The sequence below is a fragment of the Telmatherina bonti genome (genome assembly GCF_933228915.1).
Source record: "Telmatherina bonti genome assembly, chromosome: 1".
In the NCBI taxonomy this organism is placed as follows: Eukaryota; Metazoa; Chordata; class Actinopteri; order Atheriniformes; family Telmatherinidae; genus Telmatherina; species Telmatherina bonti.
In genome coordinates, this window is record NC_136619.1 from 39,266,941 (window position 1) to 39,294,331 (window position 27,391).

The 27,391-nt window shown below is 41.0% G+C and overlaps 2 protein-coding genes across 2 annotated transcripts in view; both read left to right on the forward strand.

Annotated features, from left to right (window-relative positions):
* Positions 1–3,169: 3,169 nt before the first annotated feature.
* On the forward strand, positions 3,170–4,351 carry socs4 (suppressor of cytokine signaling 4; the record flags this gene model as incomplete). The annotated part of the gene is made up of 1 exon (XM_079246029.1): positions 3,170–4,351. The coding sequence occupies one exon, from the start codon at positions 3,170–3,172 to the stop codon at positions 4,349–4,351; it is 1,182 nt and encodes a 393-aa protein (XP_079102155.1).
* Positions 4,352–9,835: 5,484 nt separating this feature from the next.
* The window catches only part of wdhd1 (WD repeat and HMG-box DNA binding protein 1), a gene marked incomplete at both ends in the record, with an annotated part of 31,179 nt that continues 13,623 nt past the window's right edge, over positions 9,836–27,391 (forward strand). The window contains 15 exons of the mRNA XM_079246366.1: positions 9,836–9,912; positions 10,445–10,556; positions 11,896–12,047; positions 12,694–12,805; positions 14,325–14,375; positions 14,456–14,551; positions 14,633–14,725; positions 16,676–16,786; positions 21,232–21,369; positions 21,889–22,099; positions 23,336–23,520; positions 23,588–23,772; positions 23,851–24,092; positions 25,965–26,102; positions 26,195–26,351. Of these exons, the coding sequence (XP_079102492.1) occupies positions 9,836–9,912; positions 10,445–10,556; positions 11,896–12,047; positions 12,694–12,805; positions 14,325–14,375; positions 14,456–14,551; positions 14,633–14,725; positions 16,676–16,786; positions 21,232–21,369; positions 21,889–22,099; positions 23,336–23,520; positions 23,588–23,772; positions 23,851–24,092; positions 25,965–26,102; positions 26,195–26,351 (2,060 nt within the window). The remainder of the gene's footprint in view (positions 9,913–10,444; positions 10,557–11,895; positions 12,048–12,693; positions 12,806–14,324; positions 14,376–14,455; positions 14,552–14,632; positions 14,726–16,675; positions 16,787–21,231; positions 21,370–21,888; positions 22,100–23,335; positions 23,521–23,587; positions 23,773–23,850; positions 24,093–25,964; positions 26,103–26,194; positions 26,352–27,391) is intronic.

Here is a 27,391-nt window from a genome sequence, read left to right on the forward strand (position 1 = left end):
CAGTGATGGAGGAACAGTGACAGTAGCAGCTGTTCCCAGGAGAGCTCAGTGTGTCTCCCAGGCATGGGCTGGGAGAGCACCATGGGTTTTTGCAGGTGTTGCATTGGTTTAAGTTGCTTTGCTTGTGTTTTGGTTATGTTTCTTTAATAAAGTTTTCTTTGCAAAACACCCACTTTCATGCCTGCCTCCCTTCTTTGTTGCAGCCTTTTGATCTGGGCTGTAACTAGAGATAGAGATAGCAAATAAAAAGCACCTGTTGACTCAGTAAAACCCATATAAAAGAATCATAAAGGCAGAGGAGATGCTTTCTGCCTCCAGAATCCTGAGAGTTGGTACTAATAGAGCTGGTCCTGAAAGCTCAACGCTCCGCTGCGCATTCTTTTATTTTTTTAGAAGCTATAGGAAGCACATATAATAATAATTTGTTGGGGAATTAATTCACTGGAAGAAGAAATATTCACTGAATATTTAGTTTGTATATTAACCTGCTTAATATATCTTTTATACTTCATCTGCGGTTGCCTCCAGGCGTGTTTTCATCTGTGGAATTGAACCTAATAAAACTCAGGTTTTATTCTCTCAAACAATGTCTTCACCCACACATGACAAAGATAAATGGTCTACTCTGTGGTTCCCACACAGCTAGGAATTTCCAGAATACTACGTATTCCTTGTGAACTGGCGTGAAACTCTCTTCCTCTGACGGGATGAAACACCTTGCACACTTTTGTCAGCTGTTGCCATGGTGAATGCAGGTATCAGAGCACCACTGATGATGCCTTCTTTCGTTGTTGTTGTGTTTTTGCACGTATTTAGTTCTGTGTAAAGGCACTCAGCTGACTGAACAAACTTAAAGCAGCTGCTTTGGAGCCAACAGCTCAGAGTTCCTCAACTCAGAGTAAAGTAACCTAAACTTTCCTGTCAGATTCAGAGTTAGCTGAGCTGCTAATTATCTTGGCCTGGATGCTCTTGGTTCTCCGTTTCCTGGTTAAATATGCAGAAAGAAACAACAGTCACCATGTGAAGAGCTCACAAATGAAACCACAGTGATCTGGAAACATTAAAAAGACAGAGGTTTTGTAATTTTAAACACCTTAGTAAGGAGTTAAAGTTTGCATCGTGTCTGGTTTGTTCTGTAAAATGTTCAAAGCCCGTCCCCCGAGTTGGGAGTCAAATGCATTGATCTTGTTTGCCAGAACATGTGGCGTTATCATCCTGCTCGGCTGAGTGATAATGTGAAGAGCATTAAATATTCAGTTTGGAGGAAGTTGAGCGTCACTACACGGTCTGAGATGTCAGGAATTTATTGATGACCATCCTTAATCTATCAGAGCTGAAAGGGCACACAGAAACAGACACAAGCAAACACACTAAACCACTGGGAGTAATATTATTTGTCTGATAGATGTAGTCTGGTTGTTTCATGAATTATAGATCCTCCAAAATTCAGCGCCAAGCTCACACATTCTGTGCATGACATCATTTTGACTGATGAGACCTTTCAGCAGGATCCGCTGGAACTTTAAAGCAGGACACTCGAAGGTCACTCAGTCAATACGCCGAGCTTTTTTTAAAATGCTTGGATGTTTCCTCTGCTGTGTTCAATCGTTAATTTGAGTAAGTCCACACGAGTAATCTGTTTGTAGTCTAGCATCCTCTACGGCCAGACTTAAATCGATTTAAACTCCCCAACAAAGGCACTTTGATGCTTTAAGTCCATGCTTTGCCCTAATGAAGTTCAAATGACTCAAACAGAATCACAAGCAGAAATAATTCACTTTATGTATGAAAAAGCACTCTCTGGCTGCTCTGGTTATCTTTTATCTTTCACTTTTTCCAAGATGGAATTCGTCAGTGAATAAGTAAAGAGGACATAAGGCAGAAAATAGGATGTCTCAGTGCTGTTAACCTGAGACCACCCCCTCCCCTCCCTTCCACCCCGGCCCGCCTCTTTCTGCCAGCTGGACCCCACTCCACCTCCAGTCCATTCATTCAGACCTGGCCCTGGCGGAAAGGAAACTGCTGCCCCCTCAGGGACTTGGCACCATAATTATATAGGAAGCAAAACAGTCTGCCGTCTCTTAGAGGATAGAGAGGCTGCTGGCTGGTCACAAAGTGCTGCAAACAACTGGCTGCAACGTGGAAATGGAGCTCCGTTTCTGACACAGTTTGGAAGGTAAGATAATCTCTTGCATTAATCTCCGAAGAGTTTATTTTGACAGCCTCCTGCTGCTAACAGTTTGTTCACTTTGATGAAAACATCTCTGCATACTGATGCACAAGGTAAAACAGCTGGATGAAGCTCAGAATGAACCACAGATAGTCTGACCTATATCTAGATGCTGTATCTGTTTTTGTGGGTTATAGAAAGTGATTAGCTTTTGCCTGCAGGTTGATCATTTATGGCCAGAGGTGGTTAATGGATCAAATAAGGACTTTAAATAGCAGTCTTGCACACATCCAGTACATTAAGCTCATTTCTAACGAAATACGGGTTTAAAATGATGATAAATCGTTGCTGAAATCCACTAAAGCACTTTTAAGGTCCCATCTGTAAATAAGTTTCCTTGTTAGAATCAATTCAGTGAGTTCATAGATGTTTTTAGGAGAATAAAATCTCTTCAGAAAATAATTATCTCACAATAACCTTTCAAATTATTATGTTAATGTACGCCATGTACATAATTTACATCTTATAATCATGTTATTTATTTATTAGCATTTAAATCATTTCACTTGGACTTGAAACATTTTATTTGCTTTAATGTTCTCTAAGAATAAATGTTACTGCAGAACCTTTTGCCTAAAATGCTCTGTTTTAACTCCTGTCTCTTTTAGAAGCCACCCCTCCCCTCCTATAAAGATAACGTCTACTCTGATTGGTTGGAAAATGAAAAAAAAAAAAGCCCTTTGTTCCTTGTTTGATGTGTTCCAAACTAACTATTAACCCTGTATGTTAACAGTATTTCTATTGAAGATCAGTGTTTACTGAGAGAGAAAACGACTTGGATTTAACATAACTTTCCAGTCCTTTTACTGGCACCATGAGCGACAAATGACCCCTAACCTTAAACATTATAAAATAGCCTCATGAATGAGTCGTCTTGTGATCCATTCATCTGTTTGTTTTTGTTTTTTATATTTCTCAGAGCAGAAAGACAAAGCAGGCATGTCAGAGAAGAAGCCAAGAGGAGCCGACACTCGGCCCAAATGTGGCCTCCGCAGCTGGAGCGCAGACAGTTACATTTGGCGGGGAAAGAAACGTTCCCGGAGCGCTCGCAATGGATCAAGTCCTGGAGGTTCGGAAGCAGACGGGACCGAGGAGCTGGGTGTCCGGTCAACATCCTGCCCGAGGCGGCGCAGGGAGAGAAAATGCAGCTGTTGCGCTCTTGGGGAGGCTTTGACTGCTGGAGACATTGATGTTTGTAGGAAGGCGTTGTCCAGGCGCTCTCTCCGGCAGAAGTTTCAGGACGCTGTGGGCCAGTGTTTGCCTCTGCGCTCTCACCATCACCACCATCACCACTACCACCACCCACCTGGGTCTTCACGGGCCTTTTCCGTTCTGTTCTGGTCGAAACGCAAGATCCACGTCTCAGAGCTTATGCAAGACAAATGTCCATTTTCCCCCAAGTCTGAACTGGCCAAATGTTGGCATCTTATAAAAAATCAAGCTAGCCACCCAAGTGCCCTCAAAGACATGGAAGCTCCCTTAAAGCCCAATGTTTCATCTTCTACCTCTCCACCACAGACTCCCATTTCCTGGGAGGACATCTGCTGCTCCCCTGGGTCTGGTAGCACCCCTCTGGAGGACTGGAACCCTTCGTGTCATCATGGTGGAGCAGATGGCAGCTGTGGCCATACCGACTACATCCTGGTTCCTGATCTTCTCCAGATCAACAACAGCCCTTGTTACTGGGGAGTGCTGAACCGCTTTGAGGCAGAGGAGCTACTGGAGGGTCAGCCTGAGGGGACATTTCTGCTCCGAGACTCTGCCCAAGACGAGTTTCTCTTCTCGGTCAGCTTTCGACGCTATAGCCGCTCGCTCCATGCTCGCATTGAGCAAAACGGAAAGCGTTTTAGCTTCGATGTGCGTGACCCGTGTATGTACCAGGATCCCAGTGTGACAGGACTGCTGAGACACTACAGCGACCCAGCAGCCTGCCTCTTCTTTGAACCCCTTCTTTCCAAGCCGCTGGCAAGGACCTTCCCTTTCCCCCTGCAGCACTTGTGCAGGGCTGTGATCTGTAGCTGCACCACCTACCAGGGCATAGACACCCTGCCGCTGCCACCTCAGCTCAGGGACTATCTCAGACAGTACCACATTAAGTGTGATGGAGCCTGTGCTGTGTGAACTGTGCCTCAAAACATGGATCATCAAAGGAACAGGTACTAAAGATGATTGTTGATCTTCAGGAATACAAAAGTGGATAATCCAAACTATGAGATAACAGTCTTGAATCTATTATGTGGGAGAGTTTGGACTTAATGTCTCAGTTGTCATGCCTCTCTACTGACTAGCTTTGACAGTATTAGGATGAGACATCATCAAAAAGATCCAAATAGTCCCATTGACTGTTATATAATGTTGTGTTTTCCATTTTGAATGTAATCTTGGCTTGAAGGAACTGCACCAGACGCTACTTCTAAATGGGAAAATTGTGTCAATCAGGGGAATTTGATTTAAGCTGCAATACTTGTCTTTACAACAGATGGGTTAAAGGACTTTGCAATCAGCAGAAGCAAACAAAAGAAACATGACAGAAAATATCAATCCTGGGCAGGAAGTGGACTTTTTGTTAAATCAGGGTGCATTCTGCTCTCTGGCCACAAGATGGAGCCCCAGCTGCAACGATCAGGAAAGCATTCTTTCTGTCTGTATTTCACTTATCTGTAAATCAGTACTTTAACATCAGTTCTGTCTCAAAGTATAGTTTCGAGGACTATTTAATTCATTTTGGACAGATAAATCCCCTACAATGTCTTCTAAATATCTGAATAACAGTGTTGCCCTTCCTTTCAAACATATTCTAATAACCACTCAACTACACAAACCAATAAATGTAATTTTCATTGCCACCGGTGTGACAGTTCCTCATGCTTTTGTCATCTCTGCATCCTTTTAGCAGTACAACAGGAGTCATGCTCATCCATCCTTGCTCCTGCTGCATAGCTAGAGAAGCTAATGATATGGAAAATTCTACTCGCAAAACAATTCATCCCAGTTTTTGTAAAGGACACCTCCAAATGTCAAAGCAAATGGACAGATAAGGACATGAAAAAGACAATTTTGGTGGAATTCAGATGTTTTTTTCAGTAGATTTGTGTGTCATTCAGCCACTCTTCGGGGGGAAAAAAGTGCAGAGGTGACTGCATTCACTGAATTTCACTGAATTAAAAAATATAAATGATATATTCATCATGCATCAGTTTGGCTTGATACTTGAATATTTTTCCCTTTTTTCAGAAATTTTCTCAGGTTTTACTTCTAAAATACATTAGTAAAGTTTTGGAACATGATGTGCCTTTTTCATCCTCAAAGTTCTCAGTTCAACAGCACCATATGTCGGCATTTATCAGTGAAAGTGGATATGTAAAACTGATAATCACTTTTTAAAACCTTTTCTGTATTGCTGATTATTCCTTCATTCAGCTTGGATCAGGAACGGACTTTCTGCAGACAGTGCCACTGAGCCACCATATCAATCTAAAGAGGAGATCTCAGTGAACGCCTAAACAAAATTAAACATTAGAGGCTCCATGTACACATCCATGTTGTAACACTTCTGGTTTTAGAGAAAAAAATACAAGAAAACTCAAAGAAGTTTTTGTTTTCCTTTCAAAGACTCGCCATGTGTGGCCGTGTCATCCTGACCTTTAACTTTAAACCCTCGAAGGCATCAGCAGCCACTGAAATAAGATATGAAGATTTCTGCTTTTCTGGAACTAATCAAGGTAAATTAAAGTAAAAATCATCACGATGACCTAAAAACTGCTGCATAAGGTGAGCTTTCCAGTCAGTTATTTAACCCTTCAAGACCCATTTATAAATAGCAAGAAAAGCCCCATCTTTTGAATATGAGATATTTATTTGGACCCTGAATAAAATGTTACAAAGAAAATTGACTTTTTTTTTGTAGGATATTTGCCATTTATTAACATGTCACGTGTCAATAATACTATAGTATAATCTTCTGCTTCTTGGTATCCATCCGGAGGCAGAAGACAAGTATCAGACTGTGTTCAACAGGATTTTACCATGAAGTGATGCAAAGTGCATGTATGAAACATGTTGACTCTTGTGGGTTAATATGGACTTCATTTCAAAATCACAAGAGACAGTTTAATAATCCTCCTACATCATGGTCCATCTACCCGCATTTCAGCAGGAATTCCAGTGTATTTTTGTAAACAACTAAGATCTGGTTCCTCCAATAAAACAATTTAATCCCTCAAGCTTTAAAGTTAATCATAGATGTCTGAAATCACACAATGGTTTTGTACAAATCACTTCTGATGTTAGTTTTTTATTATTATTATTTTATTTAATTTTTTTCTTATTCATTTTTTAATGTACTTTTCTTATTTATGCATTTATTGTATGTTATGCATTTATCATTTATCTTTTTATATTAATTGTTATTTATCTATTTAATATTTGATGGCATTTTATTTGTGTCCAGTCGTTCTTTTTGTTAATATGTTTCTCATTTTTTTTCAATACTTACTTATTTTTTACATTAACAAATGCAGGTCTTACAAGGAAAACAAACCAAAGAGAATAAAAAAAAAATCTAATAGAAATAAAAGAAGCCAAAATAAAGAGATGCAGACAGCAGAATTCATTGTGTGGGTTTTATATGATACAAACAGACATCAATTGGAAACTTCATCATCATCACCATCATCATCACCATCACTGTCAACACGTGTGATGATATATTCAGGAGGAAGAAGAAAACCTCTCTATCTTATTAAAATCTGTGGCAAATGAAAGAGTTTTCTGACCTGACTGAAAAGAAGGAAAGTTTGGATCAGACTTCAGGCTTTCTGGTAGATTATTCCAGATATGAGGAGAAGAGAAACTAAAAGTTTAGTTTCAACTTCAGGACTAAAAGTAAACTGGACCCAGCTGATCTTTAGAGGTCTCAGCAGCACCTTCAGGAGATCGGATCTATATTTTGGATCCGAATCGTTCTGATCCTTGTACACCAGCAGCAATACATGTAAAATCAGTAATTTGGAAGGAAGCCAGAGTTGACATCTGAGAACCGGAGAAAGGCTTCCTTACATTTGTCTGTGTGAGGACTCGACTGAATCAGCTGCAGTTGTCTGAGCCATATTGTAAACGTGTAAAAACTCCATTAACGTCGTCAGGCTGACTGAAAACAAATGCATGAAGTGGTTTTTCTAAACCATGCTGAGCCATCAGTTCCACTTGCATTGTAATTACTGCTGTAATCTGGCTATTAAAATTTACTTAGAAAGTAAAGGTTCTTTATCTATTTATTTTATGCACCTTTATTTAACCAGGAAGTCCCATTGAGATCCGAAATCTCTTTTTACAATGGAGACCTGGCCAAGGTGGCAGCCATACAAAGTCAAAACTATATAAAACAAATACAGAATTAAATACAGAAGAGGCAGAGATGGCTTTTTAAGAAAAACAATGACATTCCTCCTTCACTGCATTCCTCAGGGTAATCTTAAAATCATAAATGGATATGAATATTTTTTATTTGACAATTTAATTTAATTCTGAGTATGATGAGAAAACCCGTATTAATAATTCTCAGGGTCAACTTGGACTATTTTATTTTCTTTCTGAACCAAAACTTTTTTAAATCAGTAAACCAAAAACTTTCATTTTTTGAGCAAATTTCCATGATTTCTATTTTTTTCCATTAATGTCTAAAAGGAAAAAGTTGTTAATGTAAAATTATTAGAGAATAATTTACTATTTCCTAAAATAAAAGAATAAATGTAAAGTCTCTTTTGATGCCATGAGTGCCAACGTGCTCATAGACAGTCAGGAGCCACTTGTATTGATTTTTCTGAAGCACATCCATGAAATATTAATGCTGTCCTGTATGATCTGGTAAACAGCCTTTTTTTTACCAGCTCAAAACCAATATTTAATGTTGTATTAGTTGCATGATACATTTCATATTCAAACCAGAAATATTAAAGTTTGTTTTATGATGCTTTAAGTTAATCTGAGACAGCTTCAGGTGTCCATGTGCATGTGTTGGCTTTCAGAAATATCTCCCAGTTTACTTTCTCCTCAATTATTCTTCTGCGCTGTTGGTGTTCAGTGGTACAGTGTTTTGACACCCAGCTCTCTGCCAATGGATTATTTCCTGTTGCACTTATCAAATTTCCTCCAGAGATGACCCTCAGACAGACGAGGGATTAGTCGGTCAACAGCAGCAGGAGCAAAAGCCAATAGGTGTTTGTGTTGAATGGATAAATAATCAAATGAAATAAGTGCTGAGTGAACATCATTGTGTTGGTTTCAGTTCACACCCTCAACCTGACCTCAGACTAAAAATACAAGCCTTCTCAAAACATATAACATTTATCTTCTCCAAAACAAACATGTTCGTTGAGGTAATAAGAAAAATATCCATAATTATTGACGATTAAACAACACAAACATAATATGATCAGATTTTGTATCAGGTTTAGAAAAAAATATTTAATCAATTATTCTTTGACACTTTAATGTTGCTGATGGCAAATATTTTCTTACCAACTATTTTAATTCCTTGTTTGGCTTTGTCCTTAGTTTTAATGACTTATAGGTCAGGATCCAGTGGATAAACAAACACATTCCTTTGAAAAATTATGATGGACTGGAATGAAATTAAAAAAAGTAATCACTGTCCCAAAAGAAACAGAAAACACATACACAAAAACACACACTTAAAAAGACACGAAAAACCTTTATAACACATCCATGAAAAACATAAATAAAGCTATCATCTAAATGAAATGAAATTACATGAAATAAAATGAAATGAAAAGTACTTTATTAATCCCCAAAGGGAAATTAAAAGAAGTAAAGAAGTGAGACTGGTTAAAGCTTAGTTATCAATTGTTTAATTAATAACAACATATCATTAGTTTTTTTTTTATTAAATTAAATTAAATTAAATTAAATTAAATTAAATTAAATTAAATTAAATTAAATTAAATTAAATTAAATTAAATTAAATCATGCAGCAATATGATGTCTTATTTGGAAAGTTAATCAATCATTACCAAATTAAATTTAGTATCAATATTATTTCAATAAAAGTTATTTTCTTAATCTAAGTTGATTTAGAGTTAAATATAAAAGTAAATTAGTTTGCTCTAACAGTACGTGGACAAATAATCACAGCAAAGTATCCAGAAAACATAAATCCGACTCGAAACAACGTGGCCCTATTGGGGGAGGAGTTTCCATCCTTGCGTCATGACGTAGCTGGCGGGAGTCGTGACGCCGCGCTTCCTTGTTTTCAAGTCAGCGCGGGAATCCAGCAGAGTAGCTGAGTCGTCGTGGAAGTTGTAAGTAGTCTTCCTAACTCGATAAGCAAGTCGTTGTTGTTTAGAAAACGCGGTTAAGGAGCAGAAACCGAACGTGTATAGCTGTAAACAGCGTTTGTTTCACTGACTGAGGAGTTTTTAAGCATTTCACAGCATTTTATATAAATGTATTATTAGCATTAGCTTCACTGTTCTGTTAGCAGTAAACATGTGACGGCAAAGCGGTGTCAGGTTGTGTGTAATGTCCACCTTCACGTGCTGATTGTTGATTTTGTTTGCATGCTCAGATTGGGGTTTTTGTGCCGAAATGCCTTGTGAAAGGAAGCCGATGCGCTACGGGCACTCGGAGGGACACACCGAGGTCTGCTTCGACGACACGGGGAAGTATGTCAGCCGAGGCGAAGGCTTGAACTCTGGGAGCTGATTTAACAATCAATGTTGAAATAGATGAGATCTGATGTTGTTTCAGAGTAAACAGCTATTTCTTTGCATCGTGCTTATCTAATCAGCTGCTTTCTATATTAATAACAGAGCTGGTGTGGGTTTGGGTGCATCATCTATCAGTGTAGCCTGGAAGTGTGTAGTTTAGTTATTCATAGCCAGGTTTAGGGCCTGATAACCAAAGGCTCTGCCTTATCTATACTCATTTACCTGGTAAATATTAAAACATTACATAATCTTGTGTTTTAGATTAATATATGGTTTAATTACCTGAAAAAGAGATCTGCCATTGAAAGCTTAAGTACTAAACTTGTGTACGTTAATAAGAAATATCATAGATATAGAAAACACACAGTGACATATTCACTCATAATAATATCAAATCAAAGTGAAATAGATTTTATTTCTTGAACATTTAATCTGATTAATACCGTATCAAAAGTTTAATCGGGAATCTGTGTGTAATTTCTCTCAGGTTTATTGTGACTTGTGGAAATGATGGAGATGTTCGTATATGGGAAAGTCTGGATGACGACGATCCAAAGTTCATCACCGTCGGGGAAAAGGCTTACTCTCTCGCGCTCAAGGTCAGTCACCTGCCAGCTTCTTGCTGATTTAATTGATCAGCTTGGACACTTGATCCGGGGCTGAACGATTGAAGGAAAAATTGCGTTTTTTCTGACAAATTGAGATTTAATCTTCTAAATTCCAGTTTCCTCCGTGTTCACAGAGAATAATATTCCCCTGAGATAACATCAAAGTATGAACAGCTATATTCTAACACAAGGGGGGGTGCAATGTTATTTATGAGTGGCTTTACTTACCTCCTGCCAGCTGAGGCCAACATATTGAAGCCTGGATGTTACATTACAAGGTTTATATTGTTTCCTTGTAGTAAAAACTCAACAGCTGCCTTTCAATGTCAGGGCAACTTTAGGCCTCATCTCAGCCTTGAAAAAATTGAATCCACACTTGAATGATCTGGAGACCATTTTCTGCACCAGGGCCCTCCTTTATTCCCTTCCTGACCAGGTGAAACCTTTTCCACATCGCTGATATTTGTGATACCAACCTACTTTCTAGATTTATTAATCTTAAGCTTTTTGTTTTCATTTTTGGTTTTTAGCTATTCCCATTCCCCCTCTACCTCTATGCAACATATGGATGATCACTGAAATAATTGTGGGTAATGCAGAACTACAAATGTTAACCACTCAGGGTGAGGTATGCTTCAACATTGTTTCACCAGAAACGGCTTGTATTAGCATTGAAAGCTTCAATAAAAAGAGCTGAAACATCATTTCGACGCGACAATCATCCGTTTTCTATGCTGTTTATGATGCTACCCAGCAATGAGCAGGTGTAGGGCAGGGTAAACGCTGGACAGTCCATCACAGGGCCAAAGCAGCGGGACAGACAAGCAACCATGATCACTTCTAGGGAGAATATAGACTTTTCATCTAACTGAACATTAGGGCTGGGGATTGCTTCAATTTTCAAGAATCGATTCGATTCTAATACTGAAAATTTAGAATTGATTATCACAGTCAGATCTGATCGGTTTGATCCAATATGGTTTGGTCAGAATAGTTTTTTTTTTTTTTTAAAAATACATAACTTATGTTGTTAAGTTAACTTAAAATTGATCTTTGGACTAACGGATTGATCTTTAGGAATAAATATGAAAATCGATTCAGAATAGCTGAATTGATCTTTTCAACACACCTCGACTGAACATGCATGTCTGTGTGCTGTGGGAGGATGCCAGGGTACCTGGAGAGATGAAAGCTTAGATAAAAATCTCTTAAGAAATCTGTCCTCTTACTTAACTGCAACTCTAAAAGTCATGATTTGGAGTTAATATCTGTTAATCGTGAAGCGCTGCTGAACTGCGATGTTCATGGCGATGCTCTCTCTGCCCTACAGAATGGGAAGCTGGTGACAGCGAGCTCCAACAACACGGTGCAGATCCACACGTTTCCTGATGGAGACCCGGACGGCATCCTGACCCGGTTCACCACCAACGCCACGCACGTCACCTTCAACAGCAGCGGCTCCAGAGTTGCTGCCGGATCCAGGTAGTGTGCTGACAGACGGCTTTCTGTTGGACTTCGTGGACAGAAGCAGTCGTTTGTGAAAATGTGTCAAATTTTAAAAGGCAACATTTGTGTGGAAATCCTCGACGGGGAATCTTAAAGAAAGTTGGTTTAAACATGTCAGACATGAGCTGACTGAACAGATTTGTTTCTTACATCCAGTGGAGAAAGGTGGGGGCTGACAGATAAGCGGATGCCACTTTCCCTCAGTCAGACCATGTGCACTCGCTCCGCCGCAGTGATGTGGTGAAGCTGTCGTGCGTAACGCGTTCACGCTACGACTAAACCAGACATGTCATGTCGGTCCAACGTTGCTTCTCCTGGCTGCACATGCTCATGCAAGGCGCCGCTTTTTATTGCTTTATGATTACTTTTGATTGGAGTGTTTGCTGTCTGAATTGATCACTGAACACGTTTATCACAGCCATAAAAGCTCAGAGCATGATTCCTTATTGATGCTGCTATTTTTACACTGGTGTGATCGGTTGTGGTATTGATTATTAAAAGTCAGGCAGCTGTGGCTGCTGGAGCTGATGATGGAGGAAATCTGGGGTATTTTATCTTTCTTTTTTGTTGATTTACTCCTGTAGGTTCAGTCTGTTTGTGTTTTATTGTTTGTTTCCTTCAGCGACTTCATGGTGAAGGTGGTGGAGGTGTCGGACAGCAGCCAGCAGAAGACACTCCGAGGTCACGAAGCACCCATCCTCAGCGTCTCCTTTGACCCTAAAGATGAATACTTGGTGGGTAAAATGACAGTAATGAGATTTGTTTAATCATCACAAACTGTAAAAAGTTACATAATTATCTGAATTGTATTGAAGGTTTTTTTTTGTCTCCTAGTAAAACTTCTAAAAACAAACCAGATCTGATTTCATGTGAACACAGGATCCTTTCTGTTGTGTAGCCTTAACAACCTCAGTCCGTTGAGCTTGGATGTCATGTATAGTTTCTGTCTGCAGACCAGAAAGGCCCCCCCCCCACCTTCATAGTCTTCCATTTTAAGGATGTCCAGCAGGTTCTTATCAGGGTTTAGGTCAGAGGATGATCTTAAGTTTAGTTTTTTTTCCTTTCTACCCTCGGCAGTGAAAGATTTGGTGATATTTCTGCAGCATGGGATGGAGTGATGTCTTTATTTTATATCCTGACATGACATGTTCAGTTAGAAAGCACGCAGGGGGGGATCCACGGTGGCCATCCGCTCAGTCTAGCATTAAATTCATCAGTGAGGAAACTCTGAAAGTGATTCGTCTTGTGTTTCTGAGTCCTTTATAACCATTTCTCTTCGTTAGCTTTAAAGGAGGCACAAGTGCAGCTTCTAATAGCTGCTGGTTGTTCATCAGCCGCTTTATTTAGCATCACAACGATCTCTCTTTCGATCATGCTTTTGGGCTTTTCATTTTCAGAAAGACTCCCTCTTTTTCCCCCAGACCGCATGGCCACTGGGATGTGAAACAACCCCGGTAAATCAGCTCAGCTGGGAAAGTAAATCTGTAACCTGTCTGAGACTATAAAACTGTCTCAGACGTTTCCTGTAACACAAACAAACAGAAATATTAAAACCCAAAATTACAGAAATCCTCTAAGCAGGAGGGTGGCGGTGGCTCCGGTGGTACAGCCCATTGTCCTGTGTGCCTTGGAAGGCGGTGGTCCGAGTCCTGCTCCCCTACACTGCAGCACCGAGCCCGGATGAATGCAGAAAGTTGCGTCAGGAAGGGCAAACTGTGTAAAACATGTACCACCATGTGACCAGCATGAAGCTGGTGATTGGCTGGGGCGACCCCGTCAGTATAAACCATCATAGGAACCAACATTTCCATTCCAGTTTAAAAAGCTTTCTGCTTTAAGTTTCCTGTGACATTTGATGTGATTGGAACATATTTTGTGTGTCTTTCAGGTCTAACAGAAGGTAAAGGTGCATCCTTCCTCACTCACAGCAGTGAATATCACTGAGAACTGTGTTATGTTTGCTTTTTATTGCTTTTATTTGCATTTGATGTGGATTTAATTTGCCGTTTTGGTTTTGTCCCACGTGTTTTGTGTGAATTATTTAACCTTTCATTTCCTCCCAGAGCTCCGTGGATGTTAGTTTGTTTTAGTTGTTGCTGCTTGTAAAGAAAACTAAAGTTTAATAAGATTTGTTCAGTTTTTGTTTTTTTATTCAGATTTTTGTTTTTTTTATTTAATAGCTGACCATACCTTTAAATGAAACTTTATCCTGCGTGTTTGGAGCCTGACGGCTTTGTGTGCTTTTTCTGTCAGGCCTCTGCCAGCTGTGACGGCTCGGTGGCGGTTTGGAATATCGTCGATCAGGTCAGTGTTTCAGCTGTTATAAAGGCGTTATTGCAGGCGAACGAAGCTCATTGGTGACGGCGGCGTCTCTTCTCGCTCAGACTCAGGTGATCAGTTGGCCTCTCCTGCAGAAGACGAATGACGTCAGCAGCGCGGCGTCTCTGTGTCGGCTGGCCTTTCAGCCCACAGCAGCGAAGGTCGGGAAAACTTTTATTTCTTGCTGTTTAAGAGAAATATCAGTTCTGAAATAACTACAAAAAATATGATGCGCTCATCAGTTTTTAGCGGTTCCCGTGGAAACGAAGGTGCACCTGTATGAGCGGGGGTCCTGGGAACATGTCGGTACTCTGTCTGATGATCTGCTCACGCAGGTAAGAACAAGTCGGTTTCAGTAAAATGACCTGCGAGCTTGTAAACTGAAGCTTTTCTTTCAGTAAGAAAATCGCGATCAAGTGTTTAGAAAGCAGTCAGAATATCAGAAACCTGCTCAGAAAGGAAAAACAACAAAAAACCTTATCTATGTATAAACACCCAGAGGTTACGTTTATTTCATAATATAGTTAGTTTATTTTGTTTTGTTTGTATCAGTCACAATCAATTTGTCCATTTACAAATAAACAATCAAATAAAACAAAACCAAAATAGGCAGAAGCAAAGCTTGTATATCTAATAATGTCCACTTACAAGTAGTTACCTTAAATTATACAAATAACAAAAGCAGATGCATTACATACACAATGTATGTTTTATAAAGAAAAATCATTTATAAAGTCTCGTATCTCTCAGAAATAAACTGATAAATCATCTTTTTAAATAGAAATAAAGAATTACAATTTTTTTTTTTTTACCTCCTTACTGAGTTTATTCCACAGTTGAACGTCCTGAACGGACAAACATCTCTGTTTCTCCCCCTGTCCTAGATTTTGGAACAATAAATTTCATATCTAATAAAGTTTATTCTTTCTTTTAGTTTTTAGTGCCACATGAGCAGCAATATTTCATGATAGAACACACTTAGGACCTGCAGACCTTCAAAATAATATCTCATTTATTTATTTATTTTGGTTACTTTAATTATTTAATAAATGTTTTCAATCTTTTGGAGGGCATACAGTCCAGGACGGTTCCTCCATCCTGAGATTTCAGCTTCTATAGCAGAAACAGAAGATTCAATTCATTTTAATTTCAGCTTTTTTTGTACAAAACTAATTCATCATGACTTTACAGACATAATCAGTTCAAGCCAAGTCATTGTGATCCGATGAAAACACACTAGTCTAATCTATAATAGCAACATAATCACTGATTAAATGAATGTCTTGCATCTCGTCTTTGATTCAGTCGCCCATCCTGATCATCCTGAGCTGTAAACAGAACTGGTTGTAAAACAGGATTATTGTGGGATTTATTCACACGAGGTCGAATTTTTCTGTAAACTCAACCAAGAATAAAAAAACAAGAAAAGCAGGATATGGGTTGAAATTCGACAGCTTTGTGTGTGTCTGATGTTGCCTGAAGCTACAGAACTGGCGTCTCCTCTGGGGAGTCCGCGACGACGAAGAGACCAACAGAAACACTGAAACTCTCCGAGCAGTTAGAAAGTTTCCAAAACAAAATGAAGCTGCCTCAGTGTTTTATGTGAAGCGTTACAAACGAGGAGTTGTCTCCATCAGAGCTGAGCTGAGTGTTTAAGATGCGGCTGGAGGAGAATTGTGGGAAAATGATCAGTCCGTGTGCACGAAGCCACTGTGGGAGATAATAACCTGTATGTCGAATAAAACGAATATTTTTTTAATGAAAAGGGGATGTTTATGGTTGATGAGCAGACTACTGAGACAACGGCTCCTCCCTGCAGACAGAGCAGGTTGAAATCTTTTATCTGGTGCATTTTCACATTAAAACACAGAGCAGCGGCTTCATCTGCAGGTGTATGAGATAACGTACGATTAATGTTTATAGTGATGCGGTGAGTTCTGTCCAGGCGTTATGCTGGAAGAACCTTACAGCTTGTAATTCAGACTAAAGCAGATTTTGCCTTAAATTTTATGCTGAAAGTGATCAAGCCGAATAGAAGGGAAACACAAAAAAGATTTTTCTTTTAGCCATTAGTTCGTTTGTTTAAAAGTTATAAAACTTTAATTTTGAATTATTATTTAGAACATTTAACACAAAAATCTACTCATTAAACTGGTTTTGTTAATGTGTCAAACCATTCAAAATCCAGATTTTAGTGCAAGATTGTTGACAACGGTTTCAATAAAATTGTTTTTTGTGAAGAGTTGAAAGTTTGTCTGGATTTTTTCTTTGGGTTTTCCCTGCAGCCCATCAACGTCTTGGCCTGGTCGCCATGTGGTCGGCTCCTGGCAGCTGGAAGCGTCGGTGGTTCGCTTACAGTGTGGGACGTGAACAGCAAGCTGTGTGTGGAAAGGTTTGTAACACGAATGTCTGCACAGGTTCAGTCGTGCTTAGTTTAGTCTGAAAAAGCAGATCGGATGAAAAACAATTCAATTCAATTTTATTTATATAGCGTCAAATCACGGCAATGCTATCTCAAGACGATTTACAGACAGAGGGGAAAACATAATGAAGGCCAATTCATAACAGCCTATATAAGGAAACCAACAGATTGAGTTGAGTCCAACTCAATCTCCCATCCTGAGCAAGCACACTGGCAACAGTCGGGGGGAGTAAAAGAGAGAGATAAAGAGAAAGAAGCTCAGTGTATCAGGAAGTGTCCCTCAGCAGTCTAAACCTATAGCAGCATAACTAAGGGATGCTAACCATCCCTAGCTATAGGACTTATCAAAAAGATAAGTCTTCAGCCTAGTCTTAAAGGTGGGGAGGGTGTCTGCTTCCCTAACACTAACTGGGAGCTTATTCCATAAGAGAGGGGCCTGATAACCAAAGGCTCTGCCTCCTGCTCGGCTCTTTGAGACTCTAGGAACCACAAGTAAGCCTGCAGTCTGCGAACGAAGTACTCTACTTGGTATATAAGGAACAATGAGGTCTTTGATATATAGTGGTGACTGGTTGTGGAGGGCTTTATATGTAAGGAGAAGGATTTTAAATTCTATTCTAGATTCAACAGGCAGCCAATGAAGAGAGGCTAAAACTGGAGAAATATGATCTCTCATGCTGGTTCTGGTCAGGACTCTTTGGCTGCAGAATTCTGGATCAGCTGAAGGCTTTTCAGGGCATATTTAGGACAGCCCAGTAATAGAGAGTTACAGTAATCTAGTCTCGAAGTAACAAAAGCGTGAACCAGTTTTTCTGCATCACTCCGAGACAGAATGTCCCTAATTTTGGCTATATTACGTAAATGAAAGAAGGCTGTTTTAGTAACCTGCTTAATATGTGGGCCAAAGGACAGGTCAGGGTCAAATATTACTCCAAGGTTTCTCACTGTAGCACTGGAAGCTAAAGTAATGCCATCCAGGTTCATTACAAAACCGGAAAATTTAGCTCTTGAGTTTTTCAGATCCAACGAGAATTACTTCAGTCTTATCTGAGTTTAAGAGGAGAAAATTTCTAGACATCCAAGTCTTTATGTCTATGAGACAATTTTGTAGCCTATTGGGCTGATTTGTTTTATCTGGTTTAAAGGATAAGTATAGTTGAGTATCATCTGCATAACAATGAAAGTTTATTCCATGCTGTCTAATAATTTTGCCTAAAGGGAGCATATATAGCATGAAGAGTATTGGTCCAAGTACAGAACCTTGAGGAACTCCATGACTTACTGTAGTTTGGGAGGAGGACTTGTCATTTACATGAACGAAATGAAGTCTATCAGATAAATATGATTTAAACCAGCTTAATGCTGTACCTGTAATTCCAATCACCTGTTCTAGTCTTTGTAACAGAATGTTATGATCGACTGTATCAAATGCAGCACTAAGATCAAGCAAGATAAGTACGGACACAAGTCCTTTGTCTGAGGCCATAAGAAGGTCATTATTAACTTTCACCAATGCCGTCTCAGTGCTATGATGAGCTCTAAATCCTGACTGAAACTTCTCGCATAAATTATTTCTGCTCAGGTGGGCATGTAGCTGAGCGGAAACTATTTTCTCCAGAATTTTGGACATAAACGGGAGGTTAGATATAGGTCTATAATTTGCTATCACCTCTGGATCCAGAGATTGCTTTTTAAGTAAAGGCTTGATGACAGCAGTTTTAAATGATTGTGGTACATATCCTGTCACTAAAGACATATTGATAAGATTTAGTAGTGATGTATTAATTAAAGGGAAAATGTCCTTAAAGAGGCTCGTTGGGAGAGGGTCTAAGATACAGGTGGATGGTTTAGATGAAGCTATTATTTTAGTTAATTCAGAGGGTTGGACAGGACAGAAACTATTTAGACACAAGTCAGATCCTGGTTCTAAGGATGCTTCGGAGACCACAACAGGCTCAACATTATAGGTAGAAGGAAGAGTATTGTGAATTTGATCTCTAATAGTGTCAATTTTATTCCTGAAAAAATACATGAAATCATCACAGCTAAGTGAGAAAGGAATACATGGCTCCACAGCGCTCCGGCTCTTAGTAAGCCTAGCTACAGTGCTGAAAAGAAACCGAGGGTTGTTTTTGTTTTCCTCTATCAATGATGAATAATAAGCTGTTCTTGCCGTACGTAAGGCTTTTTTGTATACGATTAAACTTTCTTTCCAGGTTAAGTGAGACTCCTCTAGTCCTGATGAACGCCATCTGTTTTCCAAACGCCTTGATGCCTGTTTTAGAGCTCGAAGCTGGGAATTAAACCAGGGAGCCTTCATAATCTTACCTAATTTCTTCTTCTTTAGGGGAGCAACATTATCCAAGGTTGTACGTATTGAAGCTGTTATAGTATCAGCATGTTGATCAATCTGAGCAGGAGTAAGGCTTAAAGGGGGACTCTCAGTCATGCTAACACATGGTAGATGTGAAAAAATTGATTCAATTGATTGTTTAAATTTTGTAACATTATTGTCTGATAAACATCTACTATAGTAGAATTTATTTTTGGTCAGTGAGTAATCAAATAAAGTGAATTCAAAGGTTAATAGGAAGTGATCGGACAAGACACGGTTTTGAGGAAAAACTTTGAGCTTGTCACTCTCAATACCATATGTTAGAACCAGATCAAGAGTATGGCCATGAGAGTGAGTGGCTCCATTGACATTTTGTGAAAACCCAATTGAGTTTAGAATAGAGCTAAAGGAAATGTTTAAACTATCATTTTCATCATCAACATGAATATTAAAATCACCTAGTACAATGACCTCATCAGTGGTCAGCACTAACTCAGACAAGAGATCAGAGAATTCGGTCAGAAACTCAGAGTAAGGTCCAGGTGGGCGATACACTAATGCTAAAAGGAGCGGTTTCTCTGAATTCCATTTTGGATGAGATAAATTTAATGTCAGGAATTCAAAGGATTTATAGTTAGTTTTGTGCTTAGGATTAATTAAAAATTCTGACTTAAAAATAGCTGCAACACCTCCTCCTCTGCCTGTAATTCTAGGAATGTGAAAGTTTAAATAGTTAGCTGGCGTAGCTTCATTAATACTAACATAATCCTCTTGCTGTAACCAGGTTTCCGTAAGACAGAATAAATCAATGTGGTGATCACCTATCAAGTCATTGACTAATAAAGACTTATTTGGGAGGGATCTGATATTCAGTAGGCCACAGTTTATTGTCTTATTTTCAGATTTTATTAGATCCATTGTTTTTATTTTTATGAGGTTTTCACGATTAACCCGTGGAGTGTTTTTGTGTTGTTTAATTCTTATTGCTGGGAAGTTGTATAAGGTCGGAATGGGGTTTTGGGTGGGCGGCGGCAGGTGGGAAGCTGCAGAAAAGTGTGTAGGACTACAATTCTGCCTCCTGGTCCCAACCCTGAGTTGTCAATTTAGCTGACTAATAAAAGAGTCCATATTGCTAGATAAGAGAGCGGCTCCATCCAACGTGGGATGGATGCCATCTCTCCTAATAAGACCAGGCTTTCCCCAAAAAGCGCTCCAATTATCTATAAAACCCACGTTGTTATCGGGACACCACCTAGACAACCAGCGGTTGAAAGACATGCGGCTAAACATGTCATCGCTGATTAAATTTGGCAAGGGACCAGAGAAAACTACGGAGTCCGACATGCTCTTGGCAAAGTTACACACCGAAGCAACATTAATTTTAGTGACCTCCGATTGGCGTAACCGGGTGTCGTTACCGCCGACGTGAATTACAATCTTACGGTATTTACGTTTAGCCTTAGCCAGCAGTTTCAAATACGATTCGACGTCGCCCGCTCTGGCCCCAGGAATGCATTTGACTATGGTCCCCGGTGTCTCTAGATCCACGTTTCTGACTATGGAACTACCTATAATCAGGGTTTCTGCCTCAGCGGGTGTGTCACCGAGCGGGGAAAATCTGTTAGAAACGTGAACAGGTCGGTGGTGGCCAGTGGGTTTTGGTTTGGGGCTACGCTTCCGCCTGACCGTCGTCCAGCCCGCCTCGGCTCCCAGCTGCGCGGGAACTGCTGAGGGACCACTAGGGTGGAGGATAATGATGATCTCCTGCTATCTCCACAGACATACTTCTGCAGGACAGTTCTGGTCCATTAAGCTCACTGTTAAATGCATCATTTCAGTCAAAAGTAAACATAAAAGATGAAGGTAATTAAATGTAAAACACTTGAATGATGGGAGAGAAAAACAGCATGAAGGAAAAAGCCAGCAGACGTTCGCTTAATGATTGCTTCTCTTCGGACGGTTTATCGCAGCGGTGCCAAAGTTCTGGTCTCTGCAGAGCTGAACGACGTGTGAGGGACGCAGACAGAAAGGTTGTAGAGTTTTGGCATCTTTAGTTAATTGTGTTTCGTCATTGCTGCAGGCAGAAGCACGAGAAAGGCTTCACGGTGTGCAGCTTGGCCTGGCATCCATCAGGCCGTCAGATCGCTTACACCGACACCGAGGGCTGCCTGGGCCTGCTGGACGGACTCTGCACCTCCTCCACCGACACCGGCAGCTCCAAGGTGCTCCTCCACCAACAAAGTGAAAATCAGCACAAAGCAGAGAGATGGCATCGTTACATTTCACCTGCACAAACATGGTTTTATTCTGTTGTCACTTGTTTAATTTTTCCTTCATTTTGTGCTTAAATGGCGGTTAAAAGTGAAGCCTATGCAGAAGTGCATAAAACTGCTGTTCCAACACAGAGCGAATCCCCATAGACTCCCATGTTAAAAAGACCAACTTCACAGCAGAAATGAACATGTTTACAGCAGGAATTAACATGTTTACAGGAGAAATAAACATGTTTACAGCCTGGTACAAAAGTACATTATAGGTTTAATAGGTCAGGTTTACCTTCATGACAACTGTGGGAGGGGGGGACAACTGTCGTATCAGCTTGCGTCGTGGTGCACACCTTTATATTATTTCCTATTAACACCATAATCATAAACATTTTGTCGTTTTCTATGTTATTTTTCTACTTTTTTAAACTTCAAGCTGTGAAATCGGTCATAATTTACTGGTTTGACTCTCAGCAGGAACCTGCAAAGAAACCTGCTAAAGACTATGACGACCTGTTTGACGACGACGATGACGATGACAGACTCATGGATGAAGGACTCAGTGACACCAACTCTCCGGCGAAGAAACCCGTCGTCGGGGACGACGATGACGACGACGACTTCCTGATGCCTTCCACCGGGCGGGTGAGGAACAGAGGGGCGATCCTGGATGATGAGAACTCTCTGGGTGAGTAAAACACGAGTCAAAAACAAACTGATGCTTAAATAAAACTTTGAATTTATCCACGTTGATCCAAATACTCGTTCCCTGAACACATTCACGTTATTTCCTCTACCGGCTGCAGCCACTTAAAATAAATTAACTTTTCTTCTTCAAGCTTTTTGCTTCAACAATTAGTGCTGTGAAGTCTGCATGACAAATGGACTAGTTGACTCATTGAAACAGTGGACAAAGTGGACTTTGAAGTTGGAGCAGAGGAGGTTAGCTGTGAGAAACTGCCTGTTTGGTGGTGAATAGACCGGCTGTAAACACCAGCACAGTCCCATGCCTGCTGAAGGTAGCTAACCCTGAAGATAGCTGCAGCTTCAGCCCAGGAGGAATTCCCTCCCTTCCACTTTGTGATCTTGTTTTGGAGGCTATAGAAGACATGTATTCTGGGGAGCACTATGTGCGTGTGTGTGGGCGCAGTTAGGTGTAAGTGCATGTGGGTGGCGCAAAGTTTTAAAAGGTACATTTTCACTTGGGGAAATGTTTGGGAGAGGCAGCTGGGTAGCCGTAATTTTTGTTGACCGCTTTTCGCTTTATTCCTTTGTATTTTGCTTTAGCCTTTTGTGTGTTTTCTTCAATATTATTCCGGTTTATTTTCTGTCTAGTCATCACAGCATGTTTTCTGTATATGTAAAGCAACGCCGATCCTTGTAAAATAAACCATCTTAAACGCAACTGGATCCAGCATCTCTTTAGCAGGATGAAGCGCGTCACCAATATTACAGGACCCAACACCTCTCAGCGGCTTTAGGAAAAGGAAGCCGCAACAGAGGCAAAGGCAGAAATATGTTTCAGCTGGAAGGCAACAGGCAACAACGCAGCTGCTAAAGGACGGATACAAAGCATTTAGTCTGTTTTCTGCACACCTGACATGCATAATTTGGTCTGTTTTCAAGCCTCTTGCTGACAGAGCAAATGGAGTAGTTCCACCAGAAGCGGTGGAGGCAGTATTTAGCAGTAAAGCTGATGAACAAGCAGCAAAATGAAAAAAGAAAACGAATCGGATGTATTTAGTGGCAACACATTGGTTTGTTTGTCGTTGTCTGAAACAGACGGAGGTGAACCCTGCCCTCTGACGGTGGTATCAGCTACCAACCACACCAATGTTCCTTATCACAGAGAGAATAACCTAATTTACATCATTTATTTACTGAAACATTTAGGATAAATCTGTGTTTGTGTCTCCTGCTGCAGACACGGGATCTCTGAAGCTCGGTCAGGACAAATTAATCGATGATGATGATGCTGGCAGTGCTGTGGTTCCCGTAGCCGCCCCGCTGGTCCCCCTACGCCCCGTCTACGAGGGCCCCATGCCAACGCCCCCACAGAAGGCCTTCCAGCCGGGCTCCACACCCTCACATCTGACACACCGCTTCATGGTAGGACTCTTGACGGCTGGCTGACGATCAGACCGATGGAGATGTTTAAACGGGAAATGTGCCTCAGGTGTGGAACTCAGTGGGGATCGTTCGAGGGTACAACGACGAGCAGGACAACGCCATCGATGTGGAGTTTCATGACTCGGCCGTTCACCACGCCATGCACCTCACCAACTCTCTGGGTCACAAGGTGGCCGACCTCTCCCAGGAGGCGGTGCTGCTGGCTTGCCCCAGCACAGACGAGCTGGCCAGGTAAAACCCCCCCCCCCACCCGCCTCCTGCGCCTCTCTTTCAGTAAACATCTCAACCCGCTTCCCTCTGTGCTCCCAGTAAGCTGCAGTGCCTCCACTTCTCATCGTGGGACACCAATAAGGAGTGGATGGTGGACCTGCCGGGGGGCGAGGACGTGAAGGCGCTGTGTCTGGGTCAGGGTTGGGCGGCGGTCGCCACCAGCGCGCTGATGCTCAGGTTGTTTTCCATCGGAGGAGTGCAGAAGGAGATGTTCAGCTTGCCGGGGCCGGTGGTGTGCATGGCGGGACACGGAGAGCAGCTGCTCATCGTCTACCATCGAGGTTCCACAACCTAAACTCCTACTCTGTTGTTCTGTTCTAATCTTGCTCCGTATTTTATAGATAGATGGTGTTTGGTTTTAAATTATGTTTTAAAAACAAGCAAAATGTGACAGATTCCTGTTTTCTATTACTGCGTGCTTCTGTTTTAAGATTAAATCGTGATATTATTATTTGATCAACAGACAAGCAGCTAAAAGTACCGGAAAATGCTGAAATATTACAGGTAATATAGGAAAACTAAAAGCATTTCTGGAAAAAAATCAGGAGATTTCAGAGTAAATATCAAAAGTTTAATCTTTTATATCACAGGTGTCAAACTCAGGTGTATCCGGCAGGTTTTTGTTGTCTCCATGCTCCAACACACCTGACCGAAATCAATACACAGGTTGATAAGAAGCTGCTAGATCCATTTGATTTGAATCAGATGTGTTGGTAGAAGGAAACAATAAAGACCAGCCGGATACCGGCCCTCAAGGACTGGAGTTTGACACCCCTGTTCTGTATGAACAAATTTATGCCATTTGTGTTGCATTAAACCAGTTTATTTCCATAACGTGAAAACAAATGAGTCTGACTAAAGTCAGGCATTTAAATGCATTTAAAATGTGAATAAACATATTGAAATTATGGACTACATGTCCAAAAATAAAAGCTACCACCTGGATATAATGAAGCCTATAGAAACGAGCCTTTCAGCTGCATAATTCCTGTATGGATGCAGGTTATTTAACACAGACTTGTGCAGTGAGCAGCTTGTCATTCCTGAAACAGCCGTCAGAAGGGACATCCTGTCGATGTGGGGAAGATGTAGTGTGTGTCAGGAGGGTCGGATTACCAGCACAAAACAAAGAAGACATGCTGAAAGTTTGATTAGGGGAAAAAAGTCCAACTCATGATTAAAAACAGGAAGGCTAGCGGGGAATCTTCATCTCACAGGACGAAATGTGGTGAGAGATCACCTCATGTGTGGTGAAATGCAATCATAAAACAACAGTAGAACTCAAGACTATGTTTAATAGTCACAGTAATTCAATTCAATCCAGCTTTATTTGTACAGCGCCACTTCACAACAATGTTGTCTCAGGACACTTTACATACACGTCATTTCAAGCCAGTTCATACATATCCTATAATAGAAACCAAGTGATTGCATCGAGTCATGACTTGGATCCAATCCTCCATCCTGAGCTGCATGCGGTGACAGTGGGAAGGAAAAAACTCCCCTTTAACAGGAAGAAAACCTCCGGCAGAACCCGGCTCAGGGAGGGCAGCTATAAAAAGCTTTCCACCTGAACAATGTAGAGGATTATAACTGAGCCGCTGTGCAGCCGTAGGGGAACCTCTGATCAGCGAGGCTAACCAGAGGAAAAGGCTACAGGTTGTTAGGGAGTGTAAAGGCTGGACTCTGGAGCAATGAGAAGGTCATGTGGGCTGATGAGACCCTGTTCCAGAGCGATGGGAGCATCAGGGTGAAAAGAGAGGCAGCCATCATGCCTGGTGGTCTGGGATAAGAGGTTACTGCAGTCGATCAGGTGTAAGTTCAGAAACATTTTGTTTCCGCTGAGCAGGTTGTTCCATCTTACCTGCTGGCATGCACATATTCCCAGTTAATTATAGGATTCATGGAGCTCAGAGTGTGAAAGAGCGGTTCAGGGAACAGGAGGCATCCTTTTCACACATGGATCCACCACCAGAGTCCAAACCAGAACTCCAATCAGAATATTTGCAATGTGAAGGAATATTTCCAACTGTTACTGCAGAACTACATAAATTCCCTTTCTGGGACTGGAACTGTAGTTGTGGTATAACTAGCTTTGGTTCAAACCTGCTTGTAAACACAGGAGTGGCGTTTCTGTCTGCTTACATCCTCAGCCACAGGATTCGATGGAGAACAGGCTCTTGGAGTTCAGCTGCTGCAGTTCAGTCGCAGGAAGAGGCAGCTCATCAATGGCGAACCCCTCCCTCTGTCTCCCAGATCCTACCTGTCCTGGCTCGGGTTCACGGCCGAGGGTCAGAAGCAAAGACTCAACACACTTTTTTAACTTAACTGTATCATTTCCTGCAATATGTGTGTTTAAGAGGCGATTTGTGTCGTTTTGCAGGAACGCCGTGCTACGTGGATTCAGACGGGATGGTGCGGATGCTGAACCGCTCACTGGGCAACACGTGGACACCAGTGTGTCACACCAGGGAGACTTGTAAAAGCAAATCAGATCACTACTGGGTGGTTGGAGTGCACGAGAACCCCCAACAGCTCAGGTGGGAATAAAAAGTCTACATATTAGCTTTTTATTTTCACTTGTTTTGGATAAAAACAGAAACTAAAACACTAAAGTGATGTTATCGTCACCTTTGTGACCTGAAATAACACATATACAAGTTTATCTATGTTTGTATGTTTGTTATTTTGGACAGCATTAACTTTTCAGTATGAGGCAGTTTTTTTTCTGGCTTCTGTTTAAAAGGAAATAACCAAAACAAATCAGCTATATCTTCACAGCTACAAGGGCCGGATGCATAATGTTGCTTTCAGAAAAACCGGTGTTACGACCCGTTAGGAAGGTTGGTGCAACAAAGTACGGCGGACACCATGGATGCAAAAGAAAGGCATTTTATTTTATACCCCTGGGTGGCCAACACAATGTAGTTAAGCATGTAGCAACACGCTAGTTGTTTGTTGGGGTAACGGGAACAGCTAAACAGGAAAAAAAAAAAGGATTGCAAAAGCACATACTAAATCACAAAACACAGCCAATGCAGCTGTTCCCATGAATGGAATAGGGTGGTCTGATGAACCCGACCCAGGGTGTTCCAAAAACCCAACCAGGGCAAGACCGCAGAAAATAAACAAAACAAAAGACTGAATCCCAAATCAGTGGTTCTTTCACAGGTGCTCGTAACAAACGGACAGTGTGATGTTTGATGTGTCTTAATCACGATAGGCGTTAAATTCACCTGAAACACAGCAGAAAACGTACATGGTGACCCTCTCGTCAGGTAAAACTTCATTCATTTCAGCCCAACGCGGAGAAAAGCAGCTCAGTTCATCCAGGAACCAGGAATGTCAGATGAGAAGCTGTGTCAAAGTAAAAGGTTAAAAGCCTGAACTTGAGCTGTTTTACATGTTTAATAGAGGTTTTATGCAGGTAAATAATTCAGGAAGCTGCTGGCTCATGCTGATTATCAACATCTCCATCAATGGTTAGAGTTGTGAGAATAGAAAGATGGCCACTAGATTCATCCATTTTCTGCCGCTTATTCGGCGTCAGGTCGCAGGGGCAGCAGCCGAAGCAGGGAAG